Here is a 20,318-nt window from a genome sequence, read left to right as displayed (position 1 = left end):
TCATTTACAGTGCCCCAGACTTGCAAGGAGGTGCCAAATATAGCCATTCTTAAAATGTATTTATTTGTCCCTCATAGTACTTCCTCATTCCTAGAGCAGAGGATCTCTCCTTGCACAGATCAGACAGTGGAGGTAGGGGGATGGATTCTTTAAGAAAGAGCTGTCAGTATCGTGGGGTAATTTACTACTTGTCTAAAACCAAACTTTTTACAATAAGATTAAATACGACTTCTCAACTTGAAGTTTCGAAAATGTACTCATCTTAAAGTAGTTTATTTGGCATAATTAACCAAAAAAGAGAAAGAAAAAATCATGCAAAGAAAAAAGATATAAATAAATGTACAAAAGTGAATCAAATCTCTCCCTCCTTCTATCAAAAATTCCTGGATCCAACCGGTCCACCCCGCCTTAGGTGTTTTCCTTACCTGCCATATCTCCCTCTTCATCCCTGTCTGTATTTCCTCTTTCCCTTGAGTTACCGTTTAAAAAATTTCCGTTTGATGCTCCAAGGCAGCCGTTCCCATCCTGAGAAATCTTCACCTGGTGAAGCAAACGTAGAAATTGAAGAATAAGAAAGAAATTTAATTGAACGTTTTTTAATTTTTGTGAAGCTTAATGTCAACAAACTCAATAAAATCCAAGCTGCCCCACCCTTAACGCAGACTTCTTGTTCCATCGTGCGCCTCTGAAATGGAAATTTGGAGAAGCATCAAGAAATGGAAAAAAGAGTGATCATCTTACCAAGTTATCAAACTAAATTGCTATAGTATGATACAAAGGCTGGTCGTGAAAGTCGTGTCTGACATGTCACAACCATCGAAACTTACTCAAAATGGCCCTGATCAGGTAAATTTTGGAACACGCCTTTGCACTCTCACTTAAACTCTTTGTGGTTATAAAAACTGGCGCCCCGCCTTGAGTAGTGCAGTTTTTACCATAAAAAACGATGCTTTTCAAAAGTGCTGCAGTGAAAAAGAATAAACAGATAATATGGTGCTTCCTCCCAACCGCGTATCGCTCTTGGTAGAAGCGTCGCATGACATCCAAAGCACCGCTGTGAACGAGACTAACATACATGCCATCGGACGCAGTTTACCTTTGACCACTGATCTAAAACAGAGGGAATGATTAGTGCAGCCTCAAATATTGAACACAACAAGGCCCAAGCCTGAGTTTGGTTCTCAAATTAAGCTAGGCCAGAGTGAAAGAAGGATAGAGCGTTCAAAAGGTGGCATTGCTTCCCTTTGACAATAAAACCCTGACCGGTGCTTTATCTACACGCAATCGTAGAGGGAAGCATCATGGTTGTTTGTTTTTCTTTTAATCAAAGGTTCTTTTAGTGAGCATTGCTTACCTTGGAGAAACATGATCCAAAGACGGATATACTGGCTTCATGTTGCGAAATGGATTGTCGTTGTCGTTCTTATTATGGCTGATTTTTCCTAATCCTATAAGGACGGGGATCGTTCGGGCCTTGGCCCACCCGTCTCTACGTTTTTCCATTCGTTTCTTCCTCATAGCCTCCAGCTGTAGTTGCTCTTCCTTTTCATCTTGCGTTACCGCTTGAGCGTTCGCTAAGTTATCCACTGCTATAGCTAAAAACACGTTTAGTAGCGTGTCTGAGAGAAGCTTGGTTAGGGAAGGTAATTTTGCATGAATAAAGCGTAGCACATGGAGAAAATTTTGTTACAGTGCTCGGTGTTTGACATCCCTTGATGTGGGTTATCAGTCGAATATAAATAACTGAAAGAAAGCTAGCAGTGGTACATCCACGGAGTGTTTCTTCGACCATTGAATTCCAGGTCTAGATGGGAGGCTAGTTTTTTATTTTTATCACAATATAAATCATTTGATGGCTTTGCATATTAATTTGTACAGTTAAGGATACAATTCCCAAGTATAACCAGAGAAACAAAGTACAAAGATGACAATACTCCCCAGATCTTATGCGGGCCTCCTGATGCAACTATCCCATCATTCATAACAGTATTCCAATCTTCTCCCGTCATAATCTGAAATTATGAGAACAAGAAAATCGAGCTCAGTGAACAGGAAGGTTTTACATTGTTGAATGCACATTAACTATGTATGTCAGGTAAAAGAAATTATCTCATATTAACCTGAAAAACAGCTAACATGGCTTTCAAGAAGTTGTCAAAGTTGGTGCGCGGAGCGTCGTGACGTTCACTGAACCTGTGAATCAAAACATGATTTGTCAGGAGCTGTCAATCAAAAATGCTACTTGCAGCAACATTACGTTATCATATTAATGAAACAAGAAACCCATTCAACCTTAGTACTGCGTTCCTTAACTACAACATCAGTTGTTGCTTTCGTTATTTAAAATTTAGACCTAAAGAGCCATCTTTACTTGGAAGGTTGTTTGCTCTTGTCACTATCGCGGGACAGAGAGAAAATGAGTACTGCGAAAAGATTAGGATCTTTTTGGTCGCTCTTTCAAATTGGGTTTCAATGCACGAGCTCATATCCGCTAGACCCGTTGGTATCGATTGTACGAAAGGACTCTGGCCTCAGCCAGTTCCGTCAGTTGTCCTACCAACTAGGTTACCAAACAAGATTTATTTGTAAGTGGCGTCCCAGATATTGTCAAGATTAGCAGTGGTCTCACTGTTCACCAACAAAGTATCTGTGGTCAGGACACCAATCGTTTTCAGTGGGTAGAGCATCCAATGTCGAGATCGGAACTGCAAGGAAGACTAAGATTTCCTACAATCGTTGCAAAATGTTGAAAAAGTCGAGCTTAAAATGTACCCTTTTCCTTCCTTATTTGACTTACTTTCCTCCAAAGAGCTGCATTCCAAGAAGAGCGAATATAAAGATGAACAAGAGAAGAAGGAAGATGAGACTGAGGATTGATCGCATGCTGTTTAGTAGCGAGGTTACAAAGTTACGCAAAGATGCCCAAAACCTACAACCAGAGAAAAAGGCAAGTAAAACATGGTCATGCCAAACAACGCTTTTAGATCGAAAGTGATATATTCAAAACCAAGGAAACAAAGAAAACTCAAAGTGAAAACAATCTAAATGCGAAAGCGGAGGAAAATGCGGGTGACGAAATTACGATAGATTAAGAGCCACCCATTGAGCCCTCGGCTTATAATTGTCCTAAGTCTCTCACTCTTAAAATCTGAATACTGATTCTCTCAGTTGCTGTCGATGCATTTCTTTGTTTGTTAAGGGCTTTAACCTGACAATATCCCTGATGAATGATCCGGCTTTTTCCACCTGATTCTCACCACGATTCTGTTCAGCAGTGGTAACTGTAGGGAGTTAAACTACCCGCCGAGAGAGAATTGTCTACGTCACTTTATCGACTTTGAATCTAGTGGTATGATTTCTTTTCCATGTATGAGCAGGATCCTGAGATAGTTGATGTATGCATGGCTCTGCCAAATTTGAAAGTAATGTGTGTTTCGGCTCACCTTGTAAATTTGAAAATTCTAAGAAGACGAAGACTTCGCAGAACACTGATACCAAAGCTATAACTTGTAATATTTTGTACGACTATCTCGACAATTCCTCCTAGGACAACCTGACGAGAAGAGAAGAGAAGAGGAAAACAGAAGTTCAGTGATTTCAAATGCAGGCACAACGCAGTGACATTGAAAAGCTCGAACTAGGCCCTCTCGATCCTAAGTTATGTGCGCCGACTTTTCAGCAGGCCACGGTGTCTCATGATCTCGCTAAAAAACACGTGACCAAAAATCCCGAGAGCAATGAATTGGGTATCCTTCGGGTTTAGTAACGTAACAAATTTTTCCTATTTTCAGGAGTACTTATTCAATAGACTTTTTCCAGCTTACCGCACAATCAAATCTGTTAAACGCAGACTTGAAATAAACTCTGGGTCCCAGGCCATACATTTTTAACAACATCTCGGCTATAAATATGCTAAGGAAGACGTACTCTGAAATGGCTGGAAAGACCAAAACACAATGATTACCGTGTATGAAGCAAAAAATGAACTAAAAAGATATAGAACGGAGGTTTGGAATGAGAGACCAGTATTAGAACAAATAAAATTGTACAGGGAGCCAAGGAGATCACAAAGTAAATTAAGCAAACTTCACGAGCGATCGAATCACGATTGATTTTAGGGGTTTAGAGGAAATTTTTCCCACGCTCGAGAACAGCATCTTTCTGTGCTAGACTACTGAGTTTAAAATATACCATCTTCTTAATTCAATATATTCTCACAAAGTTAAGTTTCGAAATTACTAATGCTGGAATTAAAGTGCAAAATGAAAAGCCCTCGTGGTCTCGCAAGCTAAGAGCTCAACGAAGAAAGGAAGGGAAAAGAGAGAGTAACGGTCATATGATGAATATGGGAGAAGACGGACCGGACAGGATAATACTAGTTCTCTTTTATGACGTACGGACCTCACTTCTAGGGTTCGTGCGACATGACCTCGAACAATATATTTTGCCGTCCAGCTCTCTTACTCAGTCAGTAAGTGCATAGTATGTTATCCTTCACCCACCTTGAAAGTTCTCCAACCAATCAGGTTGCCCGTAGTGTTCAACAGACATAAGTACAGTGTTGAGGAAAACACAGACAATAACTGACCAATAGAATACTTGACTTTTAACCATTTGACGGACATGGATCCGAAATAGCTTTTCCTTCTTTTTAAGTTTCCGCATTGTGCTGGAACTGCAATGAATCGGAAAGACTAAATCATGGCATTTTCTAAAACTTTTAAACTCTTAGTAGAATGCAAAAGTTCAAGAGATTATAGCGTAATTCTTCTCTTTCTTTGGTCTCCGAAGTTCGATTTTCGCTTCAAGTATCGTTTGTATGGCTCGTAACAGTATCCGTACCTTTCAGACCAGTTTTCTGATTTATTTCTGAGATATTTGACCATTTCTCCGTGATCTTCTATCAAATGCATGATGGAGTCTGACAGACTATAACGCTTCTTTAGTGGATCACGTGGACCACCTGCATGGAAAAGGAAGATTGATCAGATTCAGTTCAAGGAGATTTAATTGAGAGAAGTTCTTCCTACTACATAGGTGCATCCTATCGCAGACCAGGCAATGTAAACGAATCAGAACTTGGAACTGAATCACAGGAAATCACAGCTGGTATTTGATAATGCATTAAGCTAATATCGTATGGAAATGATTCTGTCAGCGTAAAGTATGACCTAAAACAGTAAACCAAGCTCAATTGGAAGTCACCAGCACATAGTCATCATTTTGTTGTTGTTGATGTCTTCTTAGCTTTACATATATAGTTTACAATCCCATAATCCCTTTACATATATAGTTTACAACAGGCACAGCTGTCTATAACAATCCCATAAACAACGCTCGGCTGTTAACAAACGATTTTTTTCATATATCGATTGTTTTTAAAAAAGCTGCAACAGAACTGTCCCTCTTTTCTTACATGACTTTGAAAAAAAGGTTAAGAAAACATATTCAAAAAAATATTTGCAACACCGCGTACCTCCTCCTACTCCATGTCTCTCTCTTTCCTCTCGTAAAATAATGTCCTCTACAAAAAAGGAAAATATAAGTCCATGATGAATTATAGATACCATGCCTCTTGTTAATTTCACAAAAGTTTGTAGTTTGGTGTTTTGTTAGAGGACTTCTGGAGGTTTGGCCTCACTAGAAGTTCCCCCCTTCCCTCCTGTACGAGTTTGCCACCCTGAAATAAAACAATTTCGCCCCATCTTAGCCAGTTCGCCCTCAAATCTTTTGACTCGTTTCCTGACGGCGGAACTTATTACTATCATAATTTATTTCGATCGTCACGCAATTTCAAAGGAAAAGCTCGATCAACATAAGAATTCTTGGCTGCCTTAACTAACGTACGTCTACTGCACCAGCAAAGCCGCTAAATATAGCCGGTCGTTACTTAACTGGTTTGACACTGTTTATTTCAGTAGGACTGTTACAGTTGACGCTCTGTACGTCTCCTCTTAGTAATTGGCAGAAAATGTGACTTAACCAATTTTTTTAATAGCGAACGCAAAGGAAAAATTCTTGCCTGCCCTCCCTATCCAGTCTGTGTACGCATTGACTTGTCTTTCTATTTTTTCTCGACTGCGATACTTGAAAAACGTTCGTCGATTTTCGGCTCTTTCTCTCTCTTTTGCAAACTCACTGGAAAGATATGAAACAATGGCATTGTTACTTCACCCTTTGATAGGGATTTTTAAAGCAGAGAACCTATAGAACTTGCGACTATGCTTGCAAGATATACGTTAGGTTACGGTTAATTAAATCGAAATTTTTACGCCAAGTGTTATTGCTGTCATAAATTGTGTTGACAATACTTACCCACTCAAGACACCAAGAACTAAGTTGAGCATAAAGAATGAGCCAATGATAATTAATGATATATAAATAATTGATGTGACCACACGTGTGTGATAATCTCTTGCATCGTAACTCTGCAATAAAAAACGATAAACAGGTAAATTCTTGTACCAGGATGATTTCGTTATCAGACAAATCAATCGTGAAAATAAACAAATCAGCATAGATTTTCGAATTTCTTGTCAACAGAAACGGTGCCCGAGTTTTCTAGGTTGGGATGCCATTACAAGGCAATCAAACCTAAGCATTTTCAGTTAGGTGGACATTGCAATACCTTTACATTGCGTCTATTTCCTGGTGAGAAGAGGCCCTCTGGATATTGAGTGCTGCGATCGACTGTGACGTCGCGAGGAGTGTTAAAGTCACATACATCGAAAGGGGTTCGTTTACAGCAAGCGAAAATTTCTTCGTTGAAAATATTTTTTCTAGTTGTGCGATCACCCGAATGGCTTTTTTCCAAATGCGTAGGAACAAAATAAGTTTTCATTGAAAAAAGATGCCTATCAATGTGTTAAATCTACTTACATGATACATAATATCAGTCCACCCTTCCATTGTGATACACTGAAATACCGTCAACATTGATAGAAAGATATTATCAAATGTTGTAATGCCTTTGTTTGGTCCTCTCCAAACGGATTCGTTTTTTGCACAGCTCAAACCCGTGTCACAGGGGCGGCCAACATTTTCTGGATCACTACAGACACGTGGGGTTTTGAATTTAGGGTCCAGTTCACCTGAATAAATTCATGAAAACATAAGTAGACTTAAGATGATGCACCTGTAGCCCAAGGGATTTTCAATTGTGCGAGTGAGTACTCGTCCGCTGTGGCCTGGGCTCGACGCCCCAGCTTGGCGTCACACGTGGTTTGAGATTTTAGATTGCTTATGGTAAATGGAGCTTTCGTCCCAAACTAATTCGCCTCTCTATGAAAGCCTTAAAGCATCCAGAGAATTGGGTTGATTCTAACAACCTCTCTATCTTCAGAACAACGCTACCTATTCACTGTGGTCTGGTGTATTTATCATAGTCTCCATTACGCTCATTTTTCTTGGTAGAAATACTGTTTGTTAAACATCCTTGTGATTACATGATTATGAATCTTGAATGGAATTGAAATAATAAATTTTTTGCAATAACCCATACTCGAAAATACCTAATTTTGCAATGATTTTCATTCTCGCCCTCGCCCTTTTTTCTCCTTTTATCTTAGATGTTTCTGACTTTTGAAGTTAACTTGTATTGCCAACCTTAACTGAGGCGTATTTAACAATTATTCATCAAAGTTAAGGTGAATAATAATTGTTTTAGTATGTAAAACACATACAAATACCAAAAAATTAGTTTATTTCTTTCAATATACCGAAAAATGGCAAAAAATTCAATTCTTGACGCACGATTTTGTCTCTCCGGCTGCTCGGAGGTGAGTAGTACTCGCCATTTACTTCCGAACTAGCCAATCAGAGCGCGCGAAAAGTGCAATTCACTTGCGTGGTTTATTAATAAATAAATATATCCTCTCACCTGTCGTTGTATTGTAACAGGTCAGCTGAAACTTGCCTCTAAGAAGCTCTAATCCTATTATGGCGTAGATTACGATAACAAATAAAATCAAAAACAAAATCTGCAGCAGAGGGATCATGGCTCTTGCTATTGACTTCATAACTACTTGAAGACCTGCAGCAAAACAAATAACATGCAGATTATGATTTGAATTGAATAGGAAAGCATGGTCAATTTTTGGCCTGTTGGAAGAAGGAAGAGAGATGACACTCCTCTCGTCACAAACGTGAAACAGAAAATCTGAGCCTCATGAGGAATCGAACCCAGATCTTAAGACAAATGAGAATTCTAACAAAAAGCACTGATCATCAACCTCCGTTTTTTGCCGTTAGATATGAGTGCGTTGTGCCTTTTAACCAACCCCTAATCTTACCAGAACATTAACTATTTTTACAGAGCTGGCAGGCCTGAGAGGTTTATAGTTTGCGAGAAGAATTTTCGAATCATAAATAAGAGTTTTTCTAGCAGGTCGTTTAATTCCAAAATTGCGTCTACTACTCAAATGATGTTTCAGTACGATAAATGATCTATTCATCTTAGTTTTTAATTCTAAATTGCGCATTGAGGGACAATAAATTTAGACTTTGGCGAGGGTACTGAGTCACCAAGCCGTATCTTTGCTCTAATTGGCCAAAGTCAGCACTCGTCCCAGTCCTGGGCGTAAAGAAAAAAAGACAAGACAAAAATCTGTCCACTCACTTGGTATTCCAGAAACGATCTTAAGTGGGCGCAAGACTCGCACCGCTCGCAGAACTTTAAGCGACTCCGACTCTTTCAAGCTGTTGCTGTCACTTCCACCAGAGATCTCGAGATCTGATATCATGCCCACCAACCTACAGAGTATAACAAAGTTCGTTTACCTGAGTCGGAGCACATAATAACAACGATAAAATATTGATTATGGAAATACAACAGGTATTAGGCCCAAAAAGAATTGATTTCAAAGAAAAAAACGATAACATCGACCAATGATATCGTCCATGGCAAGAAAAATAACCTCTCCTTAAACCAAAGTCGTAAATTTTTTTGCAAAACAAACGCAGGCGAACTATATCAACCTTCGTACATATTGTCTCTCGGAAAATTCGCGCGAAGCTTTCGATAGAAAGTTTGAACGCATCCACGAGAATTCAATTATCGTGGGACAAAAGTTCGCTGGTGGCTAAACAAATAACTTAGAAAAAGGACTCCCCCTCCACGAGGGATATGGGCCATTTCCGTTCAGTAATTATCTTTTCTCCGCTCATACTTTACAATCTGAATAATATTTTATGTGTTTTGGTCTTCCTTTTATCAAGATCAAACCAAAAACTCGTTTCGAAAAGGGCAATTAGAAGTTTGCGTGAACAGGAATGATGAAACTATCTATAGCTGAATAAGTAATTTTATACGAGACGATGCATTTACAGATTGCAAAGTTATTATATCACAGAGGCTTCGCAAAATCATAAAACTGGATCGTTAACAGAAGGAAGAATATACGATGGGTCCGAGATGGTTGATAAACTACACTATTTAGTTGAAAGCTTTTTACAATCTATTGAATAAAATCAAGGAATATATAAAGAGTTTAGAATCTCTCGATATAAATGATTAACGTTGCCGGCCACGCGAACTTGTCAATCAAACTTACAATGCAAGCACTAGCATCCAAATGGTTTCTGTACATCAAAAGCGGAACAAATAATTCGAGACAAAATGAAATTGTAAAAAACTTAGAAGGTTAAAAAAGTTTGGATCTTTTTAAAAGACGATACGTGTGCTGGACGAATATCACCAGCGCATTTAAATTCATGAGAAATAGAGTCAGTGTTAGGAAGTAAGGATATTGATAAATCATTTTCATTAGAGACGAAGCCGATTGAAGTTCATGCAAACAGATTGCACGATGGGAAATAAAAGCGAATAGTTAGTTATAATTGAAGGAAAATCTTAACTGAACTGAAATAGACACCTCTTAAAGGAGGTTCTAAGTGACTTGAGATTTGCGTCGCTGTAGCGACATCCAAGTCTTCATGGAGTTTGTATTTCGTCGGTTAACCACTTCAAAAAAGGAAGTCCGTTTGATAAGGCTGGGAAAAAAGTCCATTGCTAAACCCACGACGAAGAGAAGTTTTCAAGCAAAACTAGAAAGCGAACTCGTACAATCTTGAGATTTTTTATTTATGGGGAGACATTAATTTCCCTCAGACTTGCAGGAAACTAAAAATATGTACTACGCCAGTATATCGAAGGAAAAGGAGCTGATGGAATTAGGGCACGACCCTATGACAAGAAAATACTCTTTTCATTGCGGTACAAAATAAATGACTGCTAATGGCCTGAGGGCAACCGGGACAGAGTTCGTAATCCGAGTAATTAGCAATTAAAGAAATTTTAAGAAAGCAAACGAAGGGAAAAAGTCTATCACATTAAGGCATCAAATTATATAGATAAAGATGAAAACTCAGCACGCTTCCCTGCGTTGATAGACAGAGAGAGGTGACAAGTTACTTTCTGTTATGAAACTTAATCATATTTTTCGCGTAATGATTCATAAATTGGTTATGTTTCATCATAAAGTTTGATCTTCGATTTTAGCTTTCCGTATTCATGCTGGTTTTTTCCTTTCTGTTATTTTTAGTTCACACTTCCTGTTGCTTATTTTAACAGCCATCTTTGCGTCACCTTTTTACCTTTGCGGAAACTACTTTTAAGAATATACCATCCTTTTTTCATTTTCGTTGTCTTGTTAAGATTCGCTTTCAACCAGGAGAGAGGGGGAAGGGGAGGGTGGCACTTTTATTTGTAGGACGGCCGTAGATCTGTAGAACATCGTAATACGTGATGAAATTGATTAGTATCTCAATATTCCGCAGCATGTCATATCAGTTTGTTGCGACGTCTTAGGAAGTTTTTATCGGCGAGGATGAATTCTCCTCCAAAAATTATCAGCTCGTTTTACTCTAAAAGAAATACTTTCTACGAGCATCTGGTAAAATAAAGCTACGAGTAGAAGGTCAGTCAGTATAAAATGACGTAGATGCTCATAATTAAATTGGGTTTAACAGCCGAATCCTATGCTGCCGGGAATATGTTGCAAGGTTTCTTTTTCACGGGTTTGCAAAAATAGGTCAGATTATGTCTACAGGTTAAAAAATGGTTTTCATCATGCATAGGTAGAAATTTCATTAGCATTGGGTATAAAGTCAGTAATCGATGAATGAAACACTACTCGATGGACAATCTATCACGGACATTTCATCAGTTGCTTAAATTTAAATATCAACAGCTTCCGCATATTTCGTCTTCCGTGGACAAATATTCCACCCGTAAAAAGGGATTTTTAAGAAACAAATAGAAAAATTAAATCCTCTGAAGTTGCATAACAAAAACACCTTTCAAGTCTTTTCTCTTCCTGAAATTAAAGCTGGATCAACAGAGGGCAAAATTGTATTTAAATTAGCTTATCGTACCAGCACGTAAATAAAGTCTTGTCACTTTTTTTTCCTTCGTCAGTAGCCTATTCTTATCCTCACACATCCTTCAGGTGACTAACACCTTTAAATATTTACCTAGCTGTCTTAAAACATAATTGAACATACGTCGGTAGTCGCGGGGAATAAAATTTTTCAGCACTTGATTTCCTTTTGTTTCAAGATAAGCAACCTTTGATAGGATCTAACCTGACATTTTTCATTTTAACAGTTATTTAACATGAAACGAATATATATTGAACCAAAGAAATAATTGCCAGATCCACCTCGCACGGCACTAAGCCTGAAGGTTTTGCAATTATGTTGCTGCCTTTGACAGAGAATGATAACTTTTTAATTCCCATTGTTCCTGGTAAACTTTCATATACTGATGATATGAAACTAAAACAAAACGCCAAATTCTTCAGCGAGGACAAATCCATATGTGTCACAAATAATATTGAAGCTATTAACCCAAAAATTCGATGGCACATTAACTATGTCAAAATACAGCAATTGGTCTTTATCCATAAATAGGCGTGGTTAAATTGCGGGTTAGATAAGTTTTCTTTACGCTTTTTTTCTTAATTAAGCGCAGTAACAAAGGCAGGAGACAATCTCCACGAGTTCTTTATATTATTTCATTTTCATGTACTGAAATAACCTTAAATTAAGCTGTTGGAGTTAATTTCTTTTTACTTCCTAATTTTTTGTTAGTAGATCTAATTTGGATTGGCTGAATTAGCGGAATACTTAAAACAAGAGGGCAACTTGTCGAAAGAGCGTTCGTTTGTAAAATGAAAGAATCGCCCATGGAGTGTTTCTTGACGTGGTTAATTTTGAAGTTTAAATAGGCATGTTGAATTGAACAAAACAGAATAGCTTATGCTCTGTCAAGATATTGCCATACATTAGCTTAATCTTTGGAACATGATAATTCTATTCTTAACTCCTTTAAAATGCTAGCGGTTACGACGCTAAAACACGAAGACTATATATATTTGCTGTGACTTTGAGGGAACCTTTACGGTGGCTAGAACACCGCATCAGTGTCTTTCTGGGAACGAGGTTTTACTTACTGAAAATACTCAACTTTTGATTATGACAGAGTTCCATTCAACAATCGATAAATCTAACAGATGAATTTAAAGAAATAAACTTTTTAAGTGTCTTATTCACAACTGTGTTAGGCAACACGCATCGCATACCAATAATTTTGTGCCGTAGAATATTAGACAAATAACATTGTGAAAATCGATCGTAGTTGCTTTAAATGATTTCATTCTTTTTACTTTATGATGATACACTTACGTAATAATGGTAAATCGAGCGTTTTCCAGAGAAATTTTATTGTTACTGATAAAGTCGTGGAGATCTGAATGGGCTGACATTCGGTTAGTGTCATTTAACTTCAAACGAAAGGTATTTGATCTAAAAATAACATGCAATAAGTTTCTTGTATCTGTTGATTTATCAGTACATGTATACACGTTTCGTGGTTGTTTTTGTTGTTTGCGACATCAATGTCATAACAGTACGAGGTGCCACATATTTGCAACATAATTGTCGTCCTGTTCAGCAAACGCATTGCTTGCTTAGTGTATTTATTTTTATAACGATTTATAGCCAGCGAAGTGAGAGCGAACTCTAATAAGACCTGCCGATGATTTATCTCTGACTGAACGTAATACATGGCCCTTTTATGATTCACTCCAACTATTCTTTCATGCACAACAGGGGTCTCCAAAATGGCGTCGAAAAGGAAGACATTAAAAATCGCTGGTAAGATTGAGCTCCCTGGCCAAAAAATGCGTTTCAGTTTTAAACGCACACCTCGCGCGCTCTCCGCTTCGAACGAAATTTCCGGCGTAGATGAAAATGACAACAAAAGCAGCTGAACGAAGAGAGAGTTAATATTCGTAAACTCTACTGTCGTTTAGATAAATAAAAAGGGCTTACCCAACAACGACCACCACAAAATCCAAAATATTCCAGCCGTTTCGCAAGTATGCATCCTTATGAAGAAGAAATCCACTGGCGATGATCTTCGTTGCAGCCTCGATGCAGTAAATTATGACGAAGTACTTCTCAGATTTTTCCTTAAGAAAATAAACGAAAACGTTTTAAGAATTACACGTACATAAATTTGTTAGTTGTTCTCTCTTTTTCGTCCGTAACTCACTTTTGTCTCCAGATTTTTCGGGAATTTACTTTATAATATATTTCGTTGTTGTGCTGGGCAGGTTTCCTGCTTTCAAATGGCTTCTTTAGAAAAAAAAACTGAAATGTTTCTTTAATTAAACCATAGATTTTTCTTTGTCAGTTACTGAGGCGAAGAAAGCAGTTTCTTACCAGTTGTTCATTTCGCTCAGTTGTATCTCCATTGGGTAGCGGTTCATCTAACATCAGAACAACGCAATTTACGGCGATTGTCAGTAATATAAAATATTCAAACTTCCTAAAGCAGAGTTCAGGAAAACAGCAATACAGCAATCAAATTGTGAAATCGACTAAATAAAACTTCGTATCAAATCATTTTCAAAAGCGAAATAAAGTTAGAGTGCCTAAGGAACAGAAGTCTGAAGCTAATTCCTCGAAAAGATAAAATGAAAGGAAAATTTTGGATCAGGTTTAATCTGAAGAATTTCATGTTTGGAGTAATCGTATTTTCTATCGTGTCAGTATTTCCCTGTGACGCGCGAGGAAAAATAATTTCACGCTAACAAAATCAAAACAAAATTGCAAGCGCCTCTAAAAGCTGATTGCGAACAGACTTAGGGCACCGCAAAATTAAAATTACATCAACCTGAACATGAGGTACCAGAGAGACACAAGGTAATATAGTTAAATATAACACAAGTGTCAGGAACAAAAGGGAATAACTGATGAAAATTCAAGCAAAGATATATTAGGGATGATGATGATGATTTTTTTAAGCTTCTCAGTAAAGGATACTTGGATTCGACGATCTTTTTGCAATAGAATCTTAGAGGATTGTCTTCCGGAAGGCAGAACAGCGCTTTCTTTGAGCGGTTGGCATCATCGATGACTTGCTCTCCGTAAGTGGACATAGAACGATATTTACGCTGGAAAACCTCTGTTGCCGCTCGGAGCTTGTTTTCCGAATTCTTAGTGAGATCCTTCGCCTCATCGGCCATCGAAACATTTGGACTTCTATTTCGTCGTCACCTGTGACCCGAAAATAGCGCGTCATGGAAAGTGAGCAGGGAATATTATTCATTCATCAAAATTCATCTTCAACGAGAAATCACCGAAACACAGCGCATTAATTCAGAAAAATAGAAAAGCCGAACGTCTGGTCATGTAATTTGCATATGACGTCCGCCAATCAGCATTTAGTTCTTTTATTACTCAATGAGGCTGGCTATCGGGATTTGTAATTGATGTATACAGGAGAATTGCGGAAACATGGGGCACTTTATGCCGTAAATACAGCTGCCTTATGATATCATATTAACGGGTATTCCGTAAAAGCTTGCTGTCGCTTAATTTGAAAAGCTTTTCAACCGAAAACTGAAATGATTCAAGCGATGTCTACCGAGCGCACCACTGCCAAGGGTTCCTCAAATTTGCTCGTTTAAATATGTAAGTAGAGAGACACAATAAATTTCATATTATAATCAAGAAAGATTCTGCCTCAAGGATATTGAAATTCACACCTTCCACAAATTTGTTTGAACCTTCATAGAAGGACTTCGAGCCTCAATCGATGATCTACGTAAGTTTGAAGACTTCGACAAACTTAGTATAGTAGTATTGATTGCTTTTTCGGACATCAGAGTTTATTACGAAATTTTAACGGTTGAATAAGTTTCATTTGTCACGAAGTGTTAGGGATTTAAAAATTCATAAAACGAAGCCTTAACATGTAAACTAATGGAACTGTAGCAAAATCAGTGAATACAAATATTATAAACACCAAAACATTAAACCGAAGGTATTTGAGTTTTCATGCTTTCATGGTAAACAAAGAATCAGTTACTCTTGAAGTTCGTTCAAAATTGGTTAAAATTATTTTCCCTGGGCGCGATCTCTGCAAATTGAGTTGCCTTTCTCAAGAAATATTTTCAATAATTGCAATGGTCTCACACAATCAAACATGTGAAATATTCATATTATAATCTTGGTATGAAATTAGATAACTAATCGTGTTTTCTTGAAACAGGAAGAAATACGCCTTGATTACGTTTCGCGCTATCTAACAGAGCAAGTGCAACTATTGATAGAAGTAATTCTCATACAAAGAATACAGAATTTACACATAGTCCTCTTTGTTTAGAATAGTTTCTAATTGAGAAAGGTTAGGTTTGTGTGTGGTTAGATTTAACTTAATGCCTTAACTGGAATTAAACGACGTTGAATATGGATTTAAACCTCCGAATTCGAAGAGACGTAGAACATTCGGCAGTTACGTTTTGTATTAATGTATAAGATCGCAGACAGCCCCAATTCTTTCTGACTGCTAGTCACTAATCACTCTTTTCACTGACCATGCTCTTGGATGTTTTCTCGAAGCACCGACCGGAGTTATGAAAAGCAGAAGAATTTTCTTTTACAATCGTGGTATTTCAAATCCTGAAAGTTTGTCTAATCGCTTCTTCAACCACCATAAATTTCATTCTATGTACTGGCAAAACCACATGAACTCATGAAATAACTTTAGCAACCTTAGAACCATCTAATAAGCCAAAAGTGTTTGAAAATCTCTTCACTTCCGAGTTGTTATTTTAACGCAATCGTGACCTTCTAGTGTTCTATTTATCAAGTCTAATTGTTCTACACTGCCTGTACACCTACTTTTAACTTGAAGAATAAAGTTTGGAGTTTCCTAATCTAAGATCTGCCTTGTGTTTGGGGCTGGCTTTGCACGGTTTAAAGGATACTGTGTATTAAACTAAACGTCAATCTTTAATGGAGAAATATGCCCTGAAGACATGCACATTTTATTTCCACCTCAAAGAAGAATAGGCGAAAATGTACTTGTAGGTACGGTTTAGTATTTTGAATAGTATTCTAACTTTTCTGAAAGATTCTGCAAATGTATTGAAAATTAAATGATGGTCGGCGCCATTTTGAGAAAAAGCAAAGTAACCTGGCCGGACGCACAAAACTGCAACGAGCGGTTCTCAAACAGCTGCTGCTTGAGTTATCGGAGGAAAAAAAAAATCATTATCTAAGTCAAGAACGCCTTTTTGTGCAGCTTTCAGTTGTTCACACCGAGTGCCAAGAGATGTAAAGAAACAGAGTGAGACTATTTCATATCACCCGAAACGGGCCAGGTTGAAAAGCCAAAAAGTGGCGGCGTTCCTAGTGAAGGTTAAACTTTGGCACATTTGAAGACAAATTTGGAGAAAATTGACAATTTTCATGCATGTTTTCAATGGCGGAGATGAAAATCATGGAATTTCTGACGCATAACTCTCTTTTAGAGAACACAATAGCAAATACACATTCGAAAATACTTTTTTTCGCATTCTTGTACTTGGATCATATCACATTAGAACTTTTCTCTTTTGGAACTGTACGATTTGTGCATTTGAAGATATCGTCCGGTAAATGAATAAATATATTACATAGATGGATAGATGAGTAAACGAATAAGCTGATGAATAAAAACATATAGATATGTATATATATTATCGTATGAATAAATAAGTAAATGAAAGAAGGAAGAAATAAATCACTCAATGGATCAAATTATCCACAAAGTGTTTTTATCCTTCTGTTTTGGAAGTATGTGAATGTTTTCTATCCATCCCTGATCTTCAATAAGAAATTCCAAACCTGATGATTTTAAACAGTTACGCTGGCTTGTTATAGATCACTAATTACGTGTTCCGCCCTTGAAATTCTCACTTCATCCACCATTTTCAATCATTGTACATCAATAGCAAGAATAGAAGTTCAGGTGGGGGGTTGGAGATTAATTTTCAGAGCAGATATTCTTATAACATTCCCAAATGTTGTCTAAAGGCATGAATAGCTTTGTAAGAGAAGCGTTAGATCGCCCTGATTGGAAGTTTTTAATAAAGGAAATGCCTCTAGCTGACACACCATTGTTAATGATGTGATAGCTTTTACATTTGTCATCACAAAGTTAATATGAGTCTGGCTAAAACCCTTATGAGCTTTGACACCCAGCCAGACGACACCTGTCAACATCAAACATGAAGAGAACAAAAATAAATTCTTTAAAAAACTAATATCTCTATTTGCAAAGGACAGGTGGTCTATAACTGGAGATTGACCGAACTGACTGAGACGAAACTGTGAAGTTAAAAATCCAGACATGTTTGTTACAGCTTGTTTTATCTCTGCACTAATATTAGACCAAAAATATAATTATTATTAATATTTTTCATAACATAAATTAGCATATCGCTTGCCGTTTTTCGCAATTAGACGAATGATTGCTAACATCTAATTATGTTGAGAAAATAATTTGATCTGGAAAATAATTAAAACAGGACGGATTTCGTCTTAAATGAGAAAACTATCTTAATTATTAGATCAAGAATGTTAAGAATCAAACTTAAATATTAAAAACATTTTTCAAACTGAACCAACTTTGCTAATAGTGCTTTCTGCAATAATGTAAATTGTGGACATTATACATTTTAAAACAAAGAGTATTCTGTCATCTTCATTTAAAGTATTTGACAAAAACACATTGGATATTTCTTTACCGAGATAAAAAGATAATGAAGGAACAAACAGGAACAATAAGGACCGAGTTGCCTGAGTCACGAAGTTTTTACCAAAGCTGTTTTCAGGTTTAGATGGAAACGGAAAATAGTACGTCTGTGATCTATTTCTGAACAGACACGCAGCATCAAAGAGTCTATTTGTTTTAATTAAATGGTTAAAAAAAGCCAAAAATGTTAATAATGACATCATCAATGCGTCTGTCTTCCAGAAGATCATAAATAAGAACCAATTAAAATTCGTGCGTGACTCAGCTGATCATATAAATTTAAATTTATGCTTGATATTTACACCCTGATTTTCAACAACAGCGTCATTTTTCCTCGAGCGAAGTTTGGAACAAAAGATATCTTAAGATCATTGCATTTGGTAAGATAAGCTTTCAACTCACAAATTAGATTCGAAAAATAAAGATGTAATAGCTAACCAGTACAACTAAGTATCTTTTACTCTGTAGCCAAAGTATAATCACTTTCAAATAATTCATGAGCCTGCTATGGCTTACAAACGTAGACTGTGACTCTTTATTCAATACAAACATATTTTGTATGGTTTCCGGTTTGGTGAAAGGTGGTGTTATTCACACAGTTACAACTGACTTTCTTACAATTTGAAAAACAATTTGTTTAAATTCACATCACAAATGAAGGAGGATGTTCTTTTTGTTTGACTCAATCTCAGCTATGCCAAGCAAGTCTGTGTTTATAGTTACCTCCAAGTGTGTTACAACTCAAGAGAGCTTTTAGAAAAGGCAATAACAGCTAATTTGGATTAACGACACAACCCTGGCTGCTGAAATTGTAATCTCGGTCAAGTTAAAGTGGCAAGGTAGAAGCTGGTAGGAGTCAGGGCTTATTTTCTTTTGTGTGGGGCCACATTAATAAACTGAATTAATGAAGTTTTTTCCTTTAAATTATAGCCTGAACGATCAAGTTGATAAATTGCCCTCTGTTTGAGCTAAAATAGTCTCTATTGGTTCAATTTTGCTTTCTTCTACACGATTTCCACTTCCCAATTTTTGCGAGTTTTGTCGGTTTTTAGAGAGAGAGAGAACTTTTACTCTGCATATTCACACCTTCTGTACGGATATTCAGTGTAGCTACTGTTGTCCTCTTAATCTGCACCTGTTCAACAGGAGTGAATTATTTTTCTGGGATTTTACCTCACTATTCGGTTTGTTCTTTAAAATTCTTTTCGATAAGTCCATGTGAGACCCCCATCGCGATTTCTGCGGACGATCGCGGAAAGTGTTCCACAGGATCATTTTATCACCATATACTTAAGTTGTCGTACTTTATTTGAGATTAGTGGAGAAAATTCATAATTTCCACGCCTGCTCGCAAGCTCGGATTTTGAGATCATTTCTGCCACGAAGTCTTCGATTATTAAGCTAAACAGACAAATAGTGCGCCTTTTAAAAAAAAATTTCCAATAGGTTTGCGGCTATATTAATGGAATGGAAGAAGTAGCTGCTTAGCATTCATTTAAGTCAATAATGGTACCTTACGCCATCACAGCTTGATTGGTATTCTTGCAGAAAGGGGCAACGACACACTATTCTATTTTCTTTTATCTGACAAGAACTTAATTTTGCAAACTTGAAGAATTGTATCGACGAAAGTGTATTTTGCAAGAATATGCTAGATTTATGTTAGATTTAGATATGCTAGTTTGTGAGAGCGTCTCAGATCAGTCTTGAATGATTAAATTACTTAGGGTTATACATTGAAAAGCGTACAAAAAAATCTCGATTTCATTCAAAAGCCTACCTGGTGTAAACTGCTGAAAGTGATCCTCTTCACTTGTGTCCGTTCTGTTCTGTTTTTATTTTGTGGATCGACACACAATTCCGAGCGGAGCGGAAAAAAACTGCATTTATGAAAACTAATGCTCGTTTAATCCTCTTCCTTTTCTTTGATTATGAATTTTACCTGAAGCTCGTTAGTAAATTCGAATGGTTGCTATGCCCAATGGTGAAAACCATGGTAATCGATCTTAGCTTAAAACCTGCGAGTGATAATTTTACGTCCTAATCGGAACCATTATCAATAATGTCAGTGAATAAAATTTTCAGTATTTCTGATAACAGGATACGATCAGAGACTAAAAAACTGAACATTAACCTCACTGTTACTGGATAGTTTTGGTTTAACAGCTTTTTTGGGTTGTATAGTAATAGAGTTAGGAACCTTAGTAAGATTTCCTCACCAGAGTCAGTT

The 20,318-nt window shown here is 37.1% G+C and overlaps 1 protein-coding gene across 5 annotated transcripts in view; it reads right to left on the bottom strand.

Annotated features, from left to right (window-relative positions):
- LOC113666023 (voltage-dependent calcium channel type A subunit alpha-1) overlaps positions 1 to 20,032 on the bottom strand; it is a 35,998-nt gene extending 15,966 nt beyond the window's left edge. For 4 of the 5 annotated variants that reach the window (XR_016184862.1, XM_089199907.1, XM_027181768.2 and 1 more), the window contains exons 1-19: positions 14,329 to 14,680; positions 13,726 to 13,831; positions 13,333 to 13,472; positions 8,618 to 8,751; positions 7,880 to 8,032; positions 6,880 to 7,091; positions 6,316 to 6,428; positions 6,023 to 6,138; positions 5,477 to 5,524; positions 4,843 to 4,963; positions 4,503 to 4,675; positions 3,825 to 3,937; positions 3,444 to 3,553; positions 2,798 to 2,929; positions 2,121 to 2,193; positions 1,889 to 2,012; positions 1,355 to 1,619; positions 652 to 685; positions 426 to 540 (exon numbers count right to left, since the gene is read on the bottom strand). Coding sequence is in view for 4 of the 5 variants with exons in the window: in XM_089199907.1 (XP_089056033.1) it covers positions 426 to 540; positions 652 to 685; positions 1,355 to 1,619; positions 1,889 to 2,012; positions 2,121 to 2,193; positions 2,798 to 2,929; positions 3,444 to 3,553; positions 3,825 to 3,937; positions 4,503 to 4,675; positions 4,843 to 4,963; positions 5,477 to 5,524; positions 6,023 to 6,138; positions 6,316 to 6,428; positions 6,880 to 7,091; positions 7,880 to 8,032; positions 8,618 to 8,751; positions 13,333 to 13,472; positions 13,726 to 13,831; positions 14,329 to 14,531 (2,485 nt within the window). In the remaining variant the exon portion in view is untranslated. Of the gene's footprint in view, positions 1 to 425; positions 541 to 651; positions 686 to 1,354; positions 1,620 to 1,888; positions 2,013 to 2,120; positions 2,194 to 2,797; positions 2,930 to 3,443; positions 3,554 to 3,824; positions 3,938 to 4,502; positions 4,676 to 4,842; positions 4,964 to 5,476; positions 5,525 to 6,022; positions 6,139 to 6,315; positions 6,429 to 6,879; positions 7,092 to 7,879; positions 8,033 to 8,617; positions 8,752 to 13,332; positions 13,473 to 13,725; positions 13,832 to 14,328; positions 14,681 to 19,868 lie in introns of those variants that run through there. The other variant, XM_089199906.1, reaches the window with a different exon arrangement.
- Between the last annotated feature and the right edge of the window lie 286 nt (positions 20,033 to 20,318).

This window comes from Pocillopora damicornis, chromosome 3 (genome assembly GCF_964200805.1).
Source record: "Pocillopora damicornis chromosome 3, jaPocDami1.2, whole genome shotgun sequence".
Taxonomy (NCBI): Eukaryota; Metazoa; Cnidaria; class Anthozoa; order Scleractinia; family Pocilloporidae; genus Pocillopora; species Pocillopora damicornis.
This window is presented reverse-complemented; position numbering and strand designations above follow the sequence as displayed.